General features: G+C 36.9%; 1 protein-coding gene across 2 annotated transcripts in view; it reads right to left on the reverse strand.

Moving 5' to 3' along the window:
- The window catches only part of ERCC6L2 (ERCC excision repair 6 like 2), a 162,506-nt gene that overhangs the window by 32,330 nt on the left and 109,731 nt on the right, over window positions 1-20,445 (reverse strand). For both annotated transcript variants that reach the window (XM_069575743.1, XM_069575744.1), the window contains exons 15-17: window positions 9,868-9,948; window positions 7,353-8,475; window positions 1,934-2,088 (exon numbers count right to left, since the gene is read on the reverse strand). In XM_069575743.1, the coding sequence (XP_069431844.1) occupies window positions 1,934-2,088; window positions 7,353-8,475; window positions 9,868-9,948 (1,359 nt within the window). The remainder of the gene's footprint in view (window positions 1-1,933; window positions 2,089-7,352; window positions 8,476-9,867; window positions 9,949-20,445) is intronic.

Consider the following 20,445-nt stretch of genomic DNA (forward strand, 5'->3'; position numbering starts at 1 on the left):
TACTATTAACTTGATGTATTAAATGATATAGGTCAAATCTGAGGGATTAAATCTTATTGTCAGAATTTTATTGTATCAAGTATTGATTTAAAGAAGTCAGCTGATGAAATGAGTATGCTTATATAGACTGTCCTTGCCCTGCTAGCACTGGTGGCGTGGGATTGGCCTTCCAGCTTACTGGCTTTAAAACTTCCCTGCATATTTTTTATACCCACCATGAATCAGTCATTAAACACTAGATTTCTTCATATTCCTTGAAAAAGTTCTGCTAAATTGGTCTATGTGTGATGAGGGAGATATATGGCCTCAAAAGGCAAATCAGAAACTCCAGGGGCAGGCTATTCCAATTTGTTTCTCCTGGCAAGAAATGCCCCTCACTCTGAACATCACTGTGAAGAAACAAGGTTTCTGATGAGATTGTACTGTCCATCTCAAGAATGTTGAGGCTAAAAAAGGTTGAAAACTATTTGTATTGCTAATGTAAAGATGAAACTCCCTTCCCACCATTCCCAATATAAAAGCAAACTATATTTCCATCAGTGGTTTCCTGGTGGCTCAGTGGTAAAGAATCTACCTGCAATGCAGGAGACATGGGTTCGGTCCCTGGGTTGGGAAGATCCCCTGGAGAAGGAAAGAGCAACCGACTCCAATATATTTGACTGGAAAATCCCATGGAGAGTGGAGCCTGGCAGGCTACAGTCTATGGGGTCGCAAAAAGGTCGGACATGACTTAACAACTAAACAGCAACAACAAAATATATTTCTATCCTGTTTGATTTTACAACTTTCCTTATGAAGGTTCCAAAGGGACTTTTTACTGCTTCTTGGTCCATTTTGGGAGGTATTATATGGCTATAAATTTCTTCCCTGAGAAATATTTAAATAAGCTAGTGACCAATATCCAGTTAAATCACTGCATTAACATGTACTATAGAATTTGCCAAGTTTTCTGACCTTTCACATTAAAGTCTGTTTGGAAAAGAGCATGGTTTTAATAAAAGGCATGGTTTAAAAGAAAACAAAAAACTAATAAAAAAATTAGCTGTCTGTTTAAAAGATTCTGATATGCTCCTCATTTTAATACAGCAAATTTCTGGCAAACCCAGCACATTTCTGCCTTTTTCATATAGCTTCTACAAAGTAGTACAACTGTAGAAATGCTATTTATACTACTGCTTGAGATATGGTATACTCCTAGGTAAAGTGAGAATATAAAAAAGTAGCATACTTGGGTCATGAAAGTGCTTTTATATGATTTGCATTTTGGATTACATCAAAAAATGCTAAAAGCACAGCCTTTCAAAGCCCAATATTACAATAACTCTAAGATATTACAAGACAATGTGGTCAGTCATTTCAGTTGTGTCCGACTCTTTGCGACTCCATGGACTGTACCCTGCCTATGGCTGACACGACTGAGCGACTGAACTGAACTGAACTGAACTGATGGCTGATTCATGTTGAGGTTTGACAGAAAACAGCAAAATTCTATAAAGCAATTATCCTTCAATAGAAAATAAATTAATTTTAAAAATCCTTTTGTTAAAAGTACAAATTCTATATGTAGTTTTTTGTGTCTTCATTTTAGATGAAAAATTATAGAAGAAATCTAATGATACTCTTTCCTTTTTCCATATGAGCAGGAGTAGTTTTGGTTCTGATTAAAATGATTCCCTCAGAGTCCTCATTTTTGGCAAACATTCACTAAAGAAACTATTAAGCAACTCAACAGTATTAGGCATTTAGATACAGATTTGTCTTTTAATATAAAACATTTTGTGAATACAATGCCCCAAATAGTATTTTGCTTTTTACACTTATTTGTAAGTCATTTATAATCCTGTTGGTACTTTTGAGGGGGTACTTAGAGAAGATCCTATTGAGGAACTTCTGTGAAAATGATATAAAAACTAGAGGTATATTATCTTCTTACCTTAGAAGTGCAAACAGCTATGTTAGCAGGAAGCTGAGAAAACTGCTTCAGTTCAAATACATCATGTGCTGCCCACCGACTCATGTGATTTTCAGCTTTGCTTGATCCAATCACATTCTGGTTTGAGTGAATGTAAGCCACTTCCTGAACACCATCTAAGAAATAATTGATGTTTATTAACTGATGTCTTATGATGAAACAACATAGTTCAAGATATACTTTAAAAATTATCAGCAACACATTTAAAATAGGTTATGCTTATTTTATTTTTAATCCTCAAGAAAAACACTGAGTTTATATGTCAATATCTCAATATTCTTTTTAAAAAATTGAAAAGAGTTCAAATATATTTTTAAACTCTTAGGTTAACTTAGAAATGACTTTTCCCTCTCATACAAGAATTTCTGATATCAGGTAACAATTTTTAGATTTAAGCGTGAAATGAGGAAAGTCATTGTAGAAGGTTGTTTCTATGAATTTGTCATCTCTGTTGATGTAAAAAGAATGTTTACTACTTTAAAAGCAGTGCTAACCTCATTTGTTCCTTTAAACACGTACTTGATTACAGTTATGAAGTAGGAGCATGGGGTTTATGACCAGGGAGTTTTGTTTGGTCAGCTTTGTTCAGTTTTATTGTTTGTAAATTGTCTTTTTTGTACATATGCCCAGAGATTGTCAAGATTTGGAGGTTTTTAGGAAATGAAAAAAATTAACTTACAGCTTTTATCTAAAAGAAGTTTAAAAATGGCTTTTTTTTTAAAATTGCTTTGCTTCTAGGCACCTATAATTTACTTTTAAATTGTGGTCATTAAAAGAGAAGGCTAGAATTGAAGTCTATAAAAGCTCCCTCAAACACCTCTGACAGTGAACCTCAATTATGCGCTTCAACACTTGTGCTTTTTCAGCCCTGAAACTCTCTCAGTCAGAATTGCCAATCATGAGAAAACAAGATGTTGTTAAATGACTAAAAGAGCAACCAAGATAATTTTCTCCTTAAATTTTGAAATATCAGTTAGGGGGTATATAGCAACAGTTTAAAACCATCCAAAGAATTCTTCTGGTAAAAAATTGACTCAGATAGTATTCTTAATTTTAATGACATATTTCATACATTCAAAACAGGTTCCATACCAACTATTACATCTTTTATATAGTAAAAAAGAAAAAAAGACCCAGCTTGGCTGCTCTTTAAAACAGAAGTTCATGTAATAATTCTTCAAACCTAAAATCTAATTGTTGCACACAAACCAAAGGGTAGTCCAGTGTTGGTATCCCCTACTTCTTGAACGTTTCCTTTTTACCACTTAGCTTTTCTGGAAGACTTACATTAGTACCTGTTTTCACCTAACAGAAAGAAATCCAAAGAGGATTTTCACTTTTATGAAAAAGGGCAAAAAGCAAAACAGTGTTTGTTTGTAGCCAGACCTTCAATAGGCAGCATACTCCTCGGCAGCAAGCATGGCACTGCGAAGCTCCTTTACCAGGAACAACACTCAGTATCTCAGCATTAAGCCATCAGAACTTTGAATTGTGTTGGTGAGTATCTGTGCTTTACCTGGATTTACCTCGTGCAGCCATTAACAAGATTTATCCTAAGGTAAAGCTTCTTTGCTTTACGCCATTTCAGTTTATGAAAAATTACATAAGGCGGCTCTACTTTTCCATAGTAGGGCAAAATATGTATGTATCATAATGAACTTTTAAATGAAGACTACTAAAAACCACAAAAGAAAGCTTGTTTTGTCAAACACAATTATTAAGGTTTCTACATCAAAATATCAGATTCTTTCTGGTGATTTTTTGGGGGGAATAAATCAAGACACTTCTGAAAGCAATGCTAACTCAAAAATCACTGATCTGACTGTCAGCAGATGATGGTAAGGGGAAGCAGTTTTTCCAGCTTTCTAAAACATGACAGCAACTAGACTGCAAAACCAAAAGCCAAGGACAACACTTCCAACAAAATTAGATGACAAGATATTCCTACTAGCTCTGAAATACAAGAAGCTAGGTTCAGCTCACTAGTAGCTACACACTCTGTAGGCATCAGGGCTTGTGTGAAGGAAAAAGGAAGGGGCAGGGTGGCATCTGATGGATTTGAGAACAGGAGATTCTAGCACAATAGGCTACCTGGAGATCAGCAGCTATATTTGGGAAGATGTTCCATTCTCTAAAGCTGAGTACAGAGTACATGGGGCTTGCCTAAGGGGCTAGGGCAGGCTAGCCCTAAGGAACTCCCCAAACTGACTCCCTAGGGCTCCCAGGCCAGGGTTAAATAAGAAGGAAAACTGCTGGGGTGAAGTAAAAGTGAACACAATAGGAAGAACAGGAATGAGGAAAAGAGATGGTCAAGAGCAAAGCAGGAGAAATGGTTAGAAACAAGAAATCCCAATACTGTTTTGAACACTATGCAAAAATTACAAATATGAATCTCTGTGAAATTAGAAAAGATTTCCTAAATTCTGCCTCATTTTAAAAAATTCAGGGGAAAGAATCTGTATAAAAATGAGCAAAGGGTCAAACCTCATAAAACTTATAATAGAAAAGAGAATACGCAGCAGAATAACATCCCTAAATGCCAGAAAGACAAGCTTACAAAACAAAATTGTAACTAATTTCAAAATTAGGTAAAAGACTTCAAGAAAATGGTAAAACATAGGGATCAGCAATAAAAATCAGACTTTTAACTACAAAGGGCACAAACTGTTATTAACAAGAATCTCAGAGAATATTACTCTCATGAGTACTTTATGGGATCTACTAGAAATAAAGAGATCTATTAGAATATAAGCTTTAGACAATCAAAATGACTGAGAGACACTGACATGAAGACTAATGAGAAGCATTAAATTTATAGTTACCTGCAAACCAAGAATAGAAGTCTAAGAGGAGAGAGTATAATGCAGTGTATTCTGACAATGAACACATAACATATCCATTTTAAAATCAGGGAGAAATGGGAGAGCATATGGATAGTCTGCCCCAAACATTAATGGTTCCAGGAATCACACTACAATAGTATTGATATTGTTATTATTTGACTTTTGTGTAACATGGATACAAAATGAGTAATTATGGGATATTATAATTAAATCATTCCCTGTATGCTTAAGAACCAGGATTATCAGTAGAGAAGAAAAAGTATGTAAATATGATAGAGAAGAAATTAAGTAAAAGCTCTAGGTGTACTTAGTCACTCTGTTGTGTCCAACTATTTGCGACCTCATGTAACCCACCAGGATCCTCTCTGTCCATGGGGATTCTCCAGGCAAGAATATTGGAGTGAGTTGCCATGCCCTCCTCCAGGGGATCTTCCCAACCCAGGGATCAAACCCAGGTCTTCCACATTGCAGGCAGATTCTCTACCATCTAAGCCACCAGGGAAGCCCAAGAATATTGGAGTGGGTAGCCTTTCCCTTCTCTATACCCCCCAAATAAAGAATAAATATGGAAGCATGAAAATGAACTCATGAAGTATTTATCTCATATATAAAAATACATACTTCACACATATATAAACTCACATATACATATATATACACACACACACACAATTTATAATAAAATTTATCCACTGAAAAGACCCAGAAATAATAACTAAGCAAGTAGTAGCAATGATCATTTCTAGCACCAGACTGTGGTCTTGAAACACACTTTGTCACTAGAAGAAACCCAGACTTCTTAGAGAAATGACTGATTTTAGGTCTGAGGCAGAAAATGCATGAGATGATCCTGGAGTATTGTGTAATACTAGATCGCTATCAAAGACGACTAGCATCACGTCAAAGATCTAAGGACTCAGAATGCTCATGTTTAAAGGCTCCCACTGTCCAAAGATGGGAAAACTGAGCCTCAATAATGGTACTAATTAAAATGAATTTAGACTCATTAAATGAGCTTGAATCAATTAATTCACAATGATTTTAAGAAAAGAAATTGAAGGATGACTAAAAGTTGGTAAATAAATTATTTTTCCTACCTTATCTATATGAACTGTACCACTGGGTAAGTAATAGTAGATGAGGGGAAGTACTGCCTCACAAAAGCATTCTAACAAATGAAGAAGAAATGAGAAGTAGAAACCATCATTGTGCTACTCTGAGTGAATAAATGGCTGCTAAGATCGTAAAGAGACAAACCAGCAAACATTTTGTCAAACACTAACATTCAGAAAACTAAGATCATGGCATCCGGTCCCATCACTTCATGGGAAATAGATGGGGAAACAGTGGAAACAGTGTCAGACTTTATTTTTCTGGGCTCCAAAATCACTGCAGATGGTGACTGCAGCCATGAAATTAAAAGACGCTTATTCCTTGGAAGGAAAGTTATGATCAACCTAGATAGCATATTAAAAAGCAGAGACATTACTTTGCTAACAAAGGTCTGTTTAGTCAAGGATATGGTTTTTCCAGTGGTCATGCATGGATGTGAGAGTTGGACTATAAAGAAAGCTGAGCTCCGAAGAATTGATGCTTTTGAACTGTGGTGTTGGAGAAGACCCTTGAGAGTCCCTTGGACTGCAAGGAGATCCAACCAGTCCATCCTAAAGGAGATCAGTCCTGGGTGTTCATTGGAGGGACTGATATTGAAGCTGAAACTCCAATACTTTGGCCACCTGATGTGAAGAGCTGACTCATTTGAAAAGACCCTGATGCTGGGAGGGATTGGGGACAGGAGGAGAAGGGGATGACAGGATGAGATGGTTGGATGGCATCACCGACTCAATGGACATGGGTTTGGGTGGACTCCGGGAGTTGGTGGAAGCCTGGCGTGCTGCGGTTCATGGGGTTGCAAAGAGTTGGACGTGACTGAGTGACTGAACTTTTGTCTTGCCAAAGAGACTGAACCTGAATTTGATACAGTGTCAGAAGCGAACTGCTCTTTTTCAGGAAATACAGAGGGTTGAGGAATATGTTCACCTGCACCAACAGCACACAATCAGCAAAAGACAAACTGCAGAAAATAACTGGCCTGCTTTCTTCAACAAAGAAATCATATAAAGAAGGGGGAAAAAGAAGAAAAAAATCATATAAACTGTAAAAAAAATGAAAGGGATGGAGGAAGAATCTTATAAACTATATAAATTTTTTTTAATGAGACTATAATGTTATGGGTTATACATTGTATCAAATGTATACACATTTGATAAAACCATAAAAATGCAAAAAAGTTAAAATAATTAGTTTATAGTGATTCAGATGGGCTACACAGAAGGGGTTCTGATATACATGACAAACTTCTCTATCCTGATCTAGGTCTTCCCTTTATCCTGCCACTACCCACTTCCTCATTTGTATCTCAATATAGCATCTCGAATGCAGAGTTAATTCAAACTAATTCAAGCATCTCTTAAGAGCTATTTGATTGCATACAACAAATATGTAAAGAAAAGTTTTCAGAATGGATTTGCAGTTACCTAAAAATTTATCCACTGATTCACATATCCGATTTTGATTGACAATGCTCTCATTTGAAAATTTCATTGGTTTTCTTGGTATGAAAGTGCTATTTCTTTTATGGTTAGTTAATTTTGAAGAGACACTGATTTTATCTTTTATAGTTTTTGGTCTGTGGTTTTGTTTAGAGAAACTGATGTGGCCAACAGATAAATTATCATCTGAGGATGAAAAATCATCAATAGTCTGAGAGTTACAATCTTCATCTGTTGCACACCGTTGGTTTGCTTTCTTCATTGTTTTTGGAAAAGTGTAAAGTTCCCTTTTATTTTCCTTTTTTCTCTTAAACCTCAGAGAACTAGTAGCTCTTTGCTTTCTTACTCTTGACTTGCAGAAAACTTCAATGTCATCAGATTCATCACTAATATCACTACTACCTTTTCTTTTTGTATTAGATTTTAGGGTCTCAATCTCAAGATTTAATTGTTTTGAAACTAGCCCATTTCCTCTGACATTGGTCTTTGTATCATCTGATTCAGAATCTTCAGATCCATCCACAGGTGGCTTAAACCTTATATTCTTCTTAAGGAATCTCTGAGTTGTATACTGTGTGGGAAAGATGATATCACTATCTTCTGATTCTGTGACATTCTGTAACATGCAATGGTGATCAACTGTGTTTTTAAAGTTCTTCTCATCATCAGATTCAGAAGGAATATTCTCTTCTAAAATTTTCTCACTTTTATCTAAAACACATTTTCCATTTGGATTTAGGACATTAGCTAATTTCTGATGTTTCAAAGTACCAAGAGAGTCTTGGCTCTTCTGACAACCACCATTTTTGGCTTCTGTGGAAAAGCATGTGGGCTGTTCATCAGAACTTTCATTGTCAGACGCAATATTTTCATCACCATCCTCAACTGTTTCACATTTTGTCTCAAATAATTTAGAGAAACCACACTGGAGTAGGCTAAGCTGCCCAGGAGAAACTGAAGCTTTCCTTGAGTCAGATGCTTTGTTTTTAGCAGTCTTTGTTACTGAGTTGCTCACTGATTCATCTTCACTAAAATCACTGCAGAGATCACACGCTGCTTCCACTAGCTGTTCTGGACCTCTGTGTTCTGGACCGTCAGGCTCCCTCGCCTGTAGAAGAGGCAATGACAGAAACGTTAGAAAATGTCAGAATAATGACATCAAATCTATTACACTGCAAGGGAATTAAATTTGGGCAGATAATTTATATACAAGTATATCACTTGTTTTTTTCTAAAAGTAAAACATGTGGTAAACAAATATAAAGGATTTAATATTACAGTCTGGTATACTCTTTTCAAGTTGAATAACTTTCCGAATAAATAAAAGTTAAAACTAGAATATAAAGTGGTCAAATTATTCACAAGGAAAACACAGAGCAGAACTGTTAGCTTCTAAGATGCAGAGATTGAATCTGGCCTTAAAGTGAAAAGCACATAACCTGTTGCTTACTACAGTCCAGCTGATACTTTCAACCATGCTTTAAAAACAAAACAAATGTGCAGGAGTTAAAGAATTCCCAACTAGAAAATATTTCTAGTTCATTAAAAATAAGATTGGACAGGATCTTGACCAACATAAATAAATAAAATATTGAAGCTATTTTGAAGTAAAATTTATTACAAATTTAAGCCTAATATTTATTTTTTTCACATCAATTAGAGCTAAATAAATATATTCTTCAGTTTCTGTAAACTGAGGTTTTATTAGTGAAAGATTTGGGGAAAGTATTATCCGATAACCTGGTAATATTTCTGCCAACATTTGATATTCATGTATTTCTATAAATTAAAAAAAAAATTCACCACATAATGGGTGATATAAATATACAGGAGTGTTACAAATTAATAGCTATCACTGCATATAGTTATCATAGTTACATAATACACTGCTGTATCATACGGATATTATATCATAACAGCTAGTTATCATGTAGCCCACTATATCTTTGGGCTACTATAAATTTAGAGTTAAATTCTTAAAAGAAAAAAGGCAAAAATAGCAACAACAATTAAAATTTCATACATATTCTTTACTTTTAAAAAGGCTTTATGATGGCAACATAAATTTCTGTAGAATGTGAGATGACAAACTACTAAAACTGTCACAAGACAAAGGATTCAAATATCTGCTTGAGTCAGAGAATGAGTTTGATGTCTGGATTTAATAATATTAAATATATACTGATTGTGATTTTTCCATTTAATTTGTTGCTTATGTTAGACTGGTTACCTACACAGTGCATTTATTTCTGAATTTGTAGTTTGGTATAGTTAAAATTCCAGTTTGGATGTAAACACCTGAAGATTGCTCCTGAATTTTTTTAATGATATGAAATATTAGCCTAAATTATTAACTTTACTGACAGTCCTCTAACTTTGTGTCCCTGACTTTTTAAAAAATCCATTTTCTTTACACATTGAAAAATGAAGGAAAAAGAAAAGAAAGTTAAAATCATTATGTACATGTTTCCCAGGAGCTCTAGATTAAAAAATTGCTTACTGTTTCTAGTTTGTGTACTGGAGTTTCCTCGTTCAACCACGTTGTAGCTGTCATGATCCCAGCTTCCACCTTGCCTTCTCTCTATAAAAAATGCAAATCACTGTTTAATATATGAAGTAGAAACAACCAGATAAACTACAGCAATGGCATGATAAAACTTAAGAGTTAGGAAAACTGAACACAAGGAATTCCCTGGCAGTTTAGTGGAGAAGGGAACAGCTAACCACTCCAGTATTCTTGCCTGAAGAATTCCACCAACAGAGGAGCCTGGCGGGCTACAGTCCATTGGTTAGCAAAGAGTCTGACATGACTGAGCAACTTTCACTTTCTCAGTGGTTATGACTCTGTCTGCAGTTTCACTGCTGTGGGCCTGGGTTCAGTCCCTATCTGGGAAACTAAGATCCCTCAAACCACATGGGGTGGCAAAAAAACAAATAAGTAAGTAAACTGAGTACAGCTTGCTTTAACTCTCTAATGCTATTTTTCAATTTGCTAATTCAGGAATTCATATATATATATATATATATATTTTAAATGCTTATAATTCTTAGATAGTATAGAGGCACTGTGGAAATCTGCTGGGCCCATAAAAAACTCATTCTTATCATAAGCTTAGTTTTTCAGATAGAAAATTAATATCATTTTTCAGCAAACTCCACTAAAAGCCCTAGTAGGGAGGGAAGGTGAAAAAAATATTAAAAATTTACCCAGTAGTGATAGCCTATAATAACCATGTCTATATGATAACTATATAACTTGGTGTGTAATATAATATTTATATAATATTTATTTATATAAATATTATATAACATTGCAATAACTCTAAAGATACATTATCATAGAAAATACTGGGTATTGGGAACTTGATATTTTAGCTTATGTTGCTAGTGTGCTTATATTTCATATTCATTAAAATATGTTTATTGATTTCTTCAGTGAAGCAGATATGAAAATGAAAATATCTATCTTATATAAAACTGAAAAAAATCTTAATATTCTAAGAGGCTAGCTACATCTTTTAGGAAAAGTAGGCTTTACAGCTTTTGGTATATCATTTAGCAGAGATATTTAATGGCCTAGATTCCAGAATACTAAATTCTTCTTCAAAAGGAAATATATTAATTTCTCTTTTCAAGTCTATCTCTTGATAGACAAGGGGAAATAACATTATCATTACCAGAGTTACAAATATCAAATTTATGAATACACCAGTGTTCATAATTTACCAAAGATATGGTTCTGGTTACCTGGTACCCAAGGCAACAAGTGAGAATCTCTCCTACTGAATTTGAAAGAATGATAGAGTTCTTGAATAAGCTCTTTTCTACCAAAGCCCAGAGGCTGTCACGTTAAGGGAGTGAGGAGCCTCCTTCCTAGTACTCCTTTTTTCCTCTTCAACAGAAGTCAAATATGATAGGTGTAACTGACAGCACCAGAATTCTTCAAGCTGTCAGAACCCCTCAGTGACAGGTATATGGCAACTCCAGTCTTCTGTTGCTTAGTCCAAACACCCTGGTGTACTTGCATTTTAAGGTACTTCAGTCATCTCTGACTCTTTGGGACCCTATGGGCAGTAGCCCACCAGGCTTCTCTGTCTAAGAGCTTCTGCAGGCAAGAATATTGGAGTGGACTAACATGCCCTCCTCCAAGGGATCTTCCTGACTGAGGGATCGAAACAGTATCTCTTGGCGTCTCTTGAATTGACAGGCAGATTCTTCAGCACCAGGGCCACACGGGAAGCCCATAAATACCCTGGGTCAGTTCAGTTCAGTCGCTCAGCCATGTCCAACTCCTTGTGACCCCATGAATCACAGCACGCCAGGCCTCCCTGTCCATCACCAACTTCCGGAGTTAACTCATGTCCATCAAGTCAGTGATGCCATCCAGCCATCTCATCCTCTGTCATCCCTTTCTCCTCCTGCCCCCAATCCCTCCCAGTATTAGGGTCTTTTCCAAAGAGTCAACTCTTCGCATGAGGTGGCCAAAGTATTGGAGTTTCAGCTTAAGCATCAGTCCTTCCAATGAACACCCAGGACTGATCTCCTTTAGGATGGACTGGTTTGATCTTGCAGTCCAAGGGACTCTCAAGAGTCTTCTCCAACACTACAGCTCAAAAGCATCAATTCTTCGGGGCTCAGCTTTCTTCACAGTCCAACTATCACATCCATAACATGACCACTGGAAAAACCATAGCCTTGACTAGATGGACCTTGTTGGCAAAGTAATATCTCTGCTTTTCAATATGCTATCTAGATTGGTCATAACTTTCCTTCCAAGGAATAAGCGTCTTTTAATTTCATGGCTGCAGTCACCCTCTGCAGTGATTTTGGAGCCGCAAAAAATAAAGTCAGCCACTGTTTTCACTGTCTCCCCATCTATCTGGCATGAAGTGATGGGACCAGATGCCATGACCTTAGTTTTCTGAATGTTGAGCTTTAAGCCAATTTTTTCACTTTCCTCTTTCACTTTCATCAAGAGGTTTTTTTTTAGTTCCTCTTCACTTCCTGCCATAAGGGTGGTGTCATCTGCATATCTGAGGTTACTGATATTTCTCCCGGCAATCTTGATTCCAGCTTGTGCTTCTTCCAGCCCAGCGTTTCTCATGATGTACTCTGCATATAAGTAAATATGCAGGGTGACAATATACAGCCTTGATATACTCCTTTTCCCATTTGGAACCAGACTGTTGTTCCATGTCCAGTTCTAACTGTTGCTTCCTGACCTGCATATAGGTTTCTCAAGAGGCAGGTCAGGTGGTCTGGTATTCCCATCTCTTTCAGAATTTTCCACAGTTTATTGTGGTCCACACAGTCAAAGGCTTTGGCATAGTCAATAAAGCAGAAATAGATGTTTTTCTGGAACTCTCTTGCTTTTTCCATGATCCTGCAGATGTTGGCAATTTGATCTCTGGTTCCTCTGCCTTTTCTAAAACCAGCTTGAACATCTGGAAGTTCATGGTTCACGTACTGCTGAAGCCTGGCTTGGAGAATTTTGAGCATGACTTTACTAGCATGTGAGATGAGTGCAATTGTGCAGTAGTTTGAGCATTCTTTGGCATTGCCGTTCTTTGGGATTGGAATGAAAACTGACCTTTTCCAGTTCTGTGGCCACTGCTGAGTTTTCCAAATTTGCTGACATATAGAATGCAGCACTTTCACAGCATCATCTTTCAGGATTTGAAATAGCTCAACTGGAATTCCATCACCTCCACTAGCTTTGTTCATAGTGATGCTTTCTAAGGCCCACTAGACTTCACATTCCAGGATGTCTGGCTTTAGGTGAGTGATCACACCATCATGATTATCCGGGTCGTGAAGTGCCGGGAGCCACCACGGGAGATCCCACCCATGACAAAAGTCATGTGGAAGAGAACTGTTAAGCAAGGCTTTAGAACTCAACGGGCTCCCTAGGCTTTCTTGAGCATCTACCCCCAAACCAAAATCCGTCTGTTTTACTATTTCATGACTTTCACCAACTCCTCTGACATTAACAGGGGGCTTTTCTTGACCACCTTTTTCTGGAGAAAATTAACTTAGGGCTACAGCTAATAAGTCTCCTGGACATGAGAGGAATATTTCCAATCAAACCCCCTCTGTTAGCATTTTAGCTTGGTTGGCAGATATATCCAGACTCTTGTAGCTACGCATATGATTATTTACATCCTCCCAACTGTAAGAGGCATGGAAAGCCTAAAACATAGAGCCTTTCAAAGAGTTAAAAGTTATTAGAGTAGTGCTAATATAGGATTTCATTATTGGGCCAATGCTTGTTGCTAAGTTCCCATATCTCTTATCCACTGTGCACCTGGGAGTGCATTAGTTAACATAGTTGGAAAGTGAAAAAAAACAAGTGTAGCCTTGAAATTAACCACATCAGACTTTTGAGCTAATTGGTTCTTTCTTGTAACTCACTGCACCTTTGCTTCGTGAGAATGTTACTCTGTTTAATAATTTTTGAGGCTGACATAGATTAGAAATATAAGAAAAAACATTTCAAGAGAAAATAAGTTTTCTGGTTGAGAAGCCTTTATCAAAAGAGGGTCATAAAATGTTCACAGGCCTCCAAGGCCAGAAGATAATGTACATGATATTGTTTTTGGAAAAGGTTTGCAAAAATAATCCTGGTTTCGATAAAGACAAAATAGATGTAATGTTTGGGCTGACTCTGTATGGCTTTGCATCTTTCATTTCCCTCTATGTATAAGACAAGGTATAAAACTACCTTTTAATAGTAAAGCTTGAAAAAAAGGTGAAATTCATTGTTTTGGGGTGAAATGTCCTGTAGATATCAATTAGATCTAACTGATCTAATGCATCGTTTAAAGTTTGCGTTTCTTTGTTAATTTTCTGTTTAGTTGATCTGTCCATAGGTGTGAGTGGGGTATTAAAGTCTCCCACTATTATTGTGTTATTGTTGATTTCCCCTTTCATACTTGTTAGCATTTGTCTCACATATTGCGGTGCTCCTATATTGGGTGCGTATATATTTATAATTGTTATATCTTCTTCTTGGATTGTTCCTTTGATCATTATGTAGTGGCCTTCTTTGTCTCTTTTCACAGCCTTTGTTTTAAAGTCTATTTTATCGGATATGAGTATTGCCACTCCTGCTTTCTTTTGGTCTCTATTTGCGTGGTATATCTTTTTCCAGCCCTTCACTTTCAGTCTGTATGTGTCCCTTGTTTTGAGGTGGGTCTCTTGTAAGCAGCATATAGAGGGGTCTTGTTTTTGTATCCATTCAGTCAGTCTTTGTCTTTTGGTTGGGACGTTCAACCCATTTACGTTTAAGGTGATTATTGATAAGTATGATCCCGTTACCATTTACTTTGTTGTTTTGGGTTCGGGTTTATACACCCTTTTCGTGTTTCCTTTCTAGAGAATATCCTTTAGAATTTGTTGGAGAGCTGGTTTGGTGGTGCTGAATTCTCTCAGCTTTTGCTTGTCTGTAAAGCTTTTGATTTCTCCTTTGTATTTGAATGAGATCCTTGCTGGGTACAGTAATCTGGGCTGTAGGTTATTGTCTTTCATCACTTTAAGTATGTCTTGCCATTCTCTCCTGGCCTGAAGAGTTTCTATTGAAAGATCAGCTGTTATCCTTATGGGAATCCCCTTGTGTGTTATTTGTTGTTTTTCCCTTGCTGCTTTTAATATTTGTTCTTTGTGTTTGATCTTTGTTAATTTGATTAATATGTGTCTTGGGGTGTTTCGCCTTGGGTTAATCCTATTTGGAACTCTCTGTGTTTCTTGGACTTAAAGTGCTCATGGAACCTTCTCCAGGATAGATCACATCCTGGGCCATAAATCTAAACTTGATAAATTCAAAAAAATCGAAATCATTCCAAGCATCTTTTCTGACCATAATGCATTAAGATTAGATCTCAATTACAGGAGAAAAACTATTAAAAATTCCAACATATGGAGGTTGAACAACACACTTCTGAATAACCAACAAATCACAGAAGAAATCAAAAAAGAAATCAAAATATGCATAGAAACTAATGAAAATGAAAACACAACAACCCAAAACCTGTGGGACACTATAAAAGCAGTGCTAAGAGGAAAGTTCATAGCAATACAGGCATACCTCAAGAAACAAGAAAAAAGTCAAATAAACAACCTAACTCTACAACTAAAGCAACTAGAAAAGGAAGAGTTGGAGAACCCCAGAGTGAGTAGAAGGAAAGAAATCTTAAAAATTAGGGCAGAAATAAATGCAAAAGAAACAAAAGAGACCATAGCAAAAATCAACAAAGCCAAAAGCTGGTTCTTTGAAAGGATAAATAAAATTGACAAACCATTAGCCAGACTCATCAAGAAGCAAAGAGAGAAAAATCAAATCAATAAAATTAGAAATGAAAATGGAGAGATCACAACAGACAACACAGAAATACAAAGGATCATAAGAGACTACTATCAGCAGTTGTATGCCAATAAAATGGACAACGTGGAAGAAATGGACAAATTCTTAGAAAAGTACAATTTTCCAAAACTGAACCAGGAAGAAATAGAAAATCTTAACAGACCCATCACAAGCACGGAAATTGAAACGGTAATCAGAAATCTTCCAGCAAACAAAAGCCCAGGTCCAGATGGCTTCACAGCTGAATTCTACCAAAAATTTCGAGAAGAGCTAACACCTATCCTCCTCAAACTCTTCCAGAAAATTGCAGAGGAAGGTAAACTTCCAAACTCATTCTGTGAGGCCACCATCACCCTAATACCAAAACCTGACAAAGATGTCACAAAAAAAGAAAACTACAGGCCAATATCACTGATGAACATAGATGCAAAAATCCTCAACAAAATTCTAGCAATCAGAATCCAACAACACATTAAAAAGATCATACACCATGACCAAGTGGGCTTTATCCCAGGGATGCAAGGATTCTTCAATATCCGCAAATCAATCAATGTAATTCACCACATTAACAAATTGAAAAATAAAAACCATATGATTATCTCAATAGATGCAGAGAAGGCCTTTGACAAAATTCAACATCCATTTATGATAAAAACTCTCCAGAAAGCAGGAATAGAAGGAACATACCTCAACATAATAAAAGCTATCTATGACAAACCCACAGCAAACATTATCCTCAATGGTGAAAAATTGAAAGCATTTCCCCTAAAGTCAGGAACAAGACAAGGGTGTCCACTTTCACCGCTACTATTCAACATAGTTCTGGAAGTTTTGGCCACAGCAATCAGAGCAGAAAAAGAAATAAAAGGAATCCAAATTGGAAAAGAAGAAGTAAAACTATCACTGTTTGCAGATGACATGATCCTCTACATGGAAAACCCTAAAGACTCCACCAGAAAATTACTAGAGATCATCAATGAATATAGTAAAGCTGCAGGATATAAAATCAACACACAGAAATCCCTTGCATTCCTATACACGAATAATGAGAAAGTAGAAAAAGAAATTAAGGAAACAATTCCATTTACCATTGCAACGAAAAGAATAAAATACTTAGGAATATATCTACCTAAAGAAACTAAAGACCTATATATAGAAAACTATAAAACACTGATGAAAGAAATCAAAGAGGACACTAATAGATGGAGAAATATACCATGTTCATGGATCGGAAGAATCAATATAGTGAAAATGAGTATACTACCCAAAGCAATTTACAAATTCAATGCAATCCCTGTCAAGCTACCAGCCACATTTTTCACAGAACTAGAACAAATAATTTCAAGATTTGTATGGAAATACAAAAAACCTCGAATAGCCAAAGCAATCTTGAGAAAGAAGAATGGAACGGGAGGAATCAACTTGCCTGACTTCAGGCTCTACTACAAAGCCACAGTCATCAAGACAGTATGGTACTGGCACAAAGACAGACATATAGATCAATGGAACAAAATAGAAAGCCCAGAAATAAATCCACACACATATGGACACCTTATCTTTGACAAAGGAGGCAAGAATATACAATGGAGTAAAGACAATCTCTTTAACAAGTGGTGCTGGGAAAACTGGTCAACCACTTGTAAAAGAATGAAACTAGATCACTTTCTAACACCGCACACAAAAATAAACTCAAAATGGATTAAAGATCTAAATGTAAGATCAGAAACTATAAAACTCCTAGAGGAGAATATAGGCAAAACACTCTCAGAAATAAATCACAGGAGGATCCTCTATGATCCACCTCCCAGAATTCTGGAAATAAAAGCAAAAATAAACAAATGGGATCTAATTAAAATTAAAAGCTTCTGCACAACAAAGGAAACTATAAGCAAGGTGAAAAGACAGCCTTCTGAATGGGAGAAAATAACAGCAAATGAAGCAACTGACAAACAACTAATCTCAAAAATATACAAGCAACTTATGCAGCTCAACTCCAGAAAAATAAACGACCCAATCAAAAAATGGGCCAAAGAACTAAATAGACATTTCTCCAAAGAAGATATATGGATGGCTAACAAACACATGAAAAGATGCTCAACATCACTCATTATTAGAGAAATGCAAATCAAAACCACAATGAGGTACCACTTCACACCAGTCAGAATGGCTGTGATCCAAAAATCTGCAAGCAATAAATGCTGGAGAGGGTGTGGAGAAAAGGGAACCCTCTTACACTGTTGGTGGGAATGCAAACTAGTACAGCCACTATGGAGAACAGTGTGGAGATTCCTTAAAAAATTGCAAATAGAACTACCTTATGACCCAGCAATCCCACTGCTGGGCATACACACCGAGGAAACCAGAATTGAAAGAGACACATGTACCCCAATGTTCATCGCAGCACTGTTTATAATAGCCAGGACATGGAAACAACCTAGATGTCCATCAGCAGATGAATGGATAAGAAAGCTGTGGTACATATACACAATGGAGTATTACTCAGCCGTTAAAAAGAATTCATTTGAATCAGTTCTGATGAGATGGATGAAACTGGAGCCAATTATACAGAGTGAAGTAAGCCAGAAAGAAAAACACCAATACAGTATACTAACACATATATATGGAATTTAGGAAGATGGCAATGACGACCCTGTATGTAAGACAGGAAAAAAGACACAGATGTGTATAATGGACTTTTGGACTCGGAGAGGGAGAGGGTGGGATGATTTGGGAGAATGGGAATTCTAACATGTATACTATCATGTAAGAATTGAATCGCCAGTCCATGTCTGACGTAGGGTGCAGCATGCTTGGGGCTGGTGCATGGCGATGACCCAGAGAGATGTTGTGGGGAGGGAGGTGGGAGGGGGGGTCATGTTTGGGAACGCATGTAAGAATTAAAGATTTTAAAATTAAAAAAATAAATTAAAAAAAAAAATAGTAAAGCTATTGGGCCTCGCTTAAAGAAGCTTGGTCACCCCATGTTTTCCTTTCTTTCTCTCTTACTTTCTTTTTCAGGCTGATCCCTTGGAGCATAGAGGCTCCCTGCGTTCACTTATCTGCCTGGGTTTCTAAGACCTGAACGGGAAGACGCTCTGCGTCTTCACTCGGGAGACCAGGAAGGCACCTGTGGCCTCTGTAAACAGGGCAAACTTCTTGTCCCAAAGTTTTATTCGCTTTCTATGTAAACCAAAAAATATCAGCCTCTTTCTCTCCTCTACTTTCTTATCTACAATATTCTTTCCTTATCTCTCTCTAAATCATCCGCAGACGCCATTCTTCCTTCAGGTTCCCCTAGATCCTGCAGGGGCTGGACCCCGGCAGTGAAGCTCTTTTTGAACAGTTCTTCTGTGTATCCTTGCCACCTCTTCTTAATATCTTCTGCTTCTGTTAGGTCTATACCATTTCTGTCCTTTATTGAGTCCATCTTTCCATGAAATGATCCCTTGGTATCTCTAATTTTCTTGAAGAGATCTCTAGTCTTTCCCTTTCTGTTGTTTGCCTCTATTTCTTTGCATTGATCGCTGAGGAAGGCTTTCTTATCTCTCCTTGCTATTCTTTGGAACTCTACATTCAGATGCTTATATCTTTCCTTTTTTCCTTTGCTTTTTGCTTCTCTTCTTTTCACAGCTATTTGTAAGGCCACCTCAGACAGCCATTTTGCTTTTTTGCATTTCTTTTCAATGAGGATGGTCTTGATCCCTGTCTCCTGTACAATGTCACGAACCTCAGTCCATAGTTCATCAGGCACTCTGTCTATCAGATCTAGTCCCTTAAATCTATTTCTCACTTCCACTGTATAATCATAAGGGATTTGATTTAGGTCATACCTGAATGGTCTAGTGGTTTTCCCCACCTTCAATTTAAGTCTGAATTTGGCAATAAGGAGTTCATGATCTGAGCCACAGTCAGCTCCTGGTCTTGTTTTTGCTGACTGTATAGTGTCATCCTTAATTGCTTTTTCTACATACCTTATATCTACTGCATCAGCAGATCCTATCAGTGCCTCAGGGTACACACCACTATCCTCTGGCCCAAACCACCAACTCTTGGCTAGATTGTTGCAGTATCTCCCTACCTGGCTTCTTGCTTCTGTTCTTATACTTCTATAGTCCAATTCTTAATCTTTAGAATAAACAGTATAGATTACACTATGTCATTCTGCTGTTCAGAACTCCAATTGCTTTTGTTCTCACTCAAAGTCAAAGCCAAAGTTCCTACAGGATCCGGCTTCCTGTCATCTCACTGGCCCCATCTTTGGCTCTCTTGTTTACTACACTCTGGCTACTTTGGCTTCCTTGCCATTTTGAAATCATGCTGAGCATGCTCCTCTCTGAGGGTCTTTGCATTGTTTTTCTGTCTAAAACACTTCTTCCTTGTCTCTTCAAAGAGTCAAATGCAATCTCACAGTGAATGCTTCCTTGGCTACTCCATCTAAAATTGCAATGCTCTTTTCTTGGCAGTCTCCCCACTTTGTTTCCTGGCTCTATTTTTTTTTCTTTTTTTAGATATGCTTTACATATTACAGCATGTATATTTAAGGTCTACAAGGTATTAATTTCATATGTTTATATATTGTAATGGGGGGCTTCTCAAGTGGCTCAGTGGTAAAGAATTCGCCTAGCAATGCAGGAAATGCAAAAGACATGGGTTTGATCCTTGGGTCAGGAAGATCCCCTGGAGTAGGAAATGGCAACCCAGGGACAAAGGAGCCCAGTG

The sequence above is a fragment of the Ovis canadensis genome, chromosome 2 (genome assembly GCF_042477335.2).
Source record: "Ovis canadensis isolate MfBH-ARS-UI-01 breed Bighorn chromosome 2, ARS-UI_OviCan_v2, whole genome shotgun sequence".
Taxonomy (NCBI): Eukaryota; Metazoa; Chordata; class Mammalia; order Artiodactyla; family Bovidae; genus Ovis; species Ovis canadensis.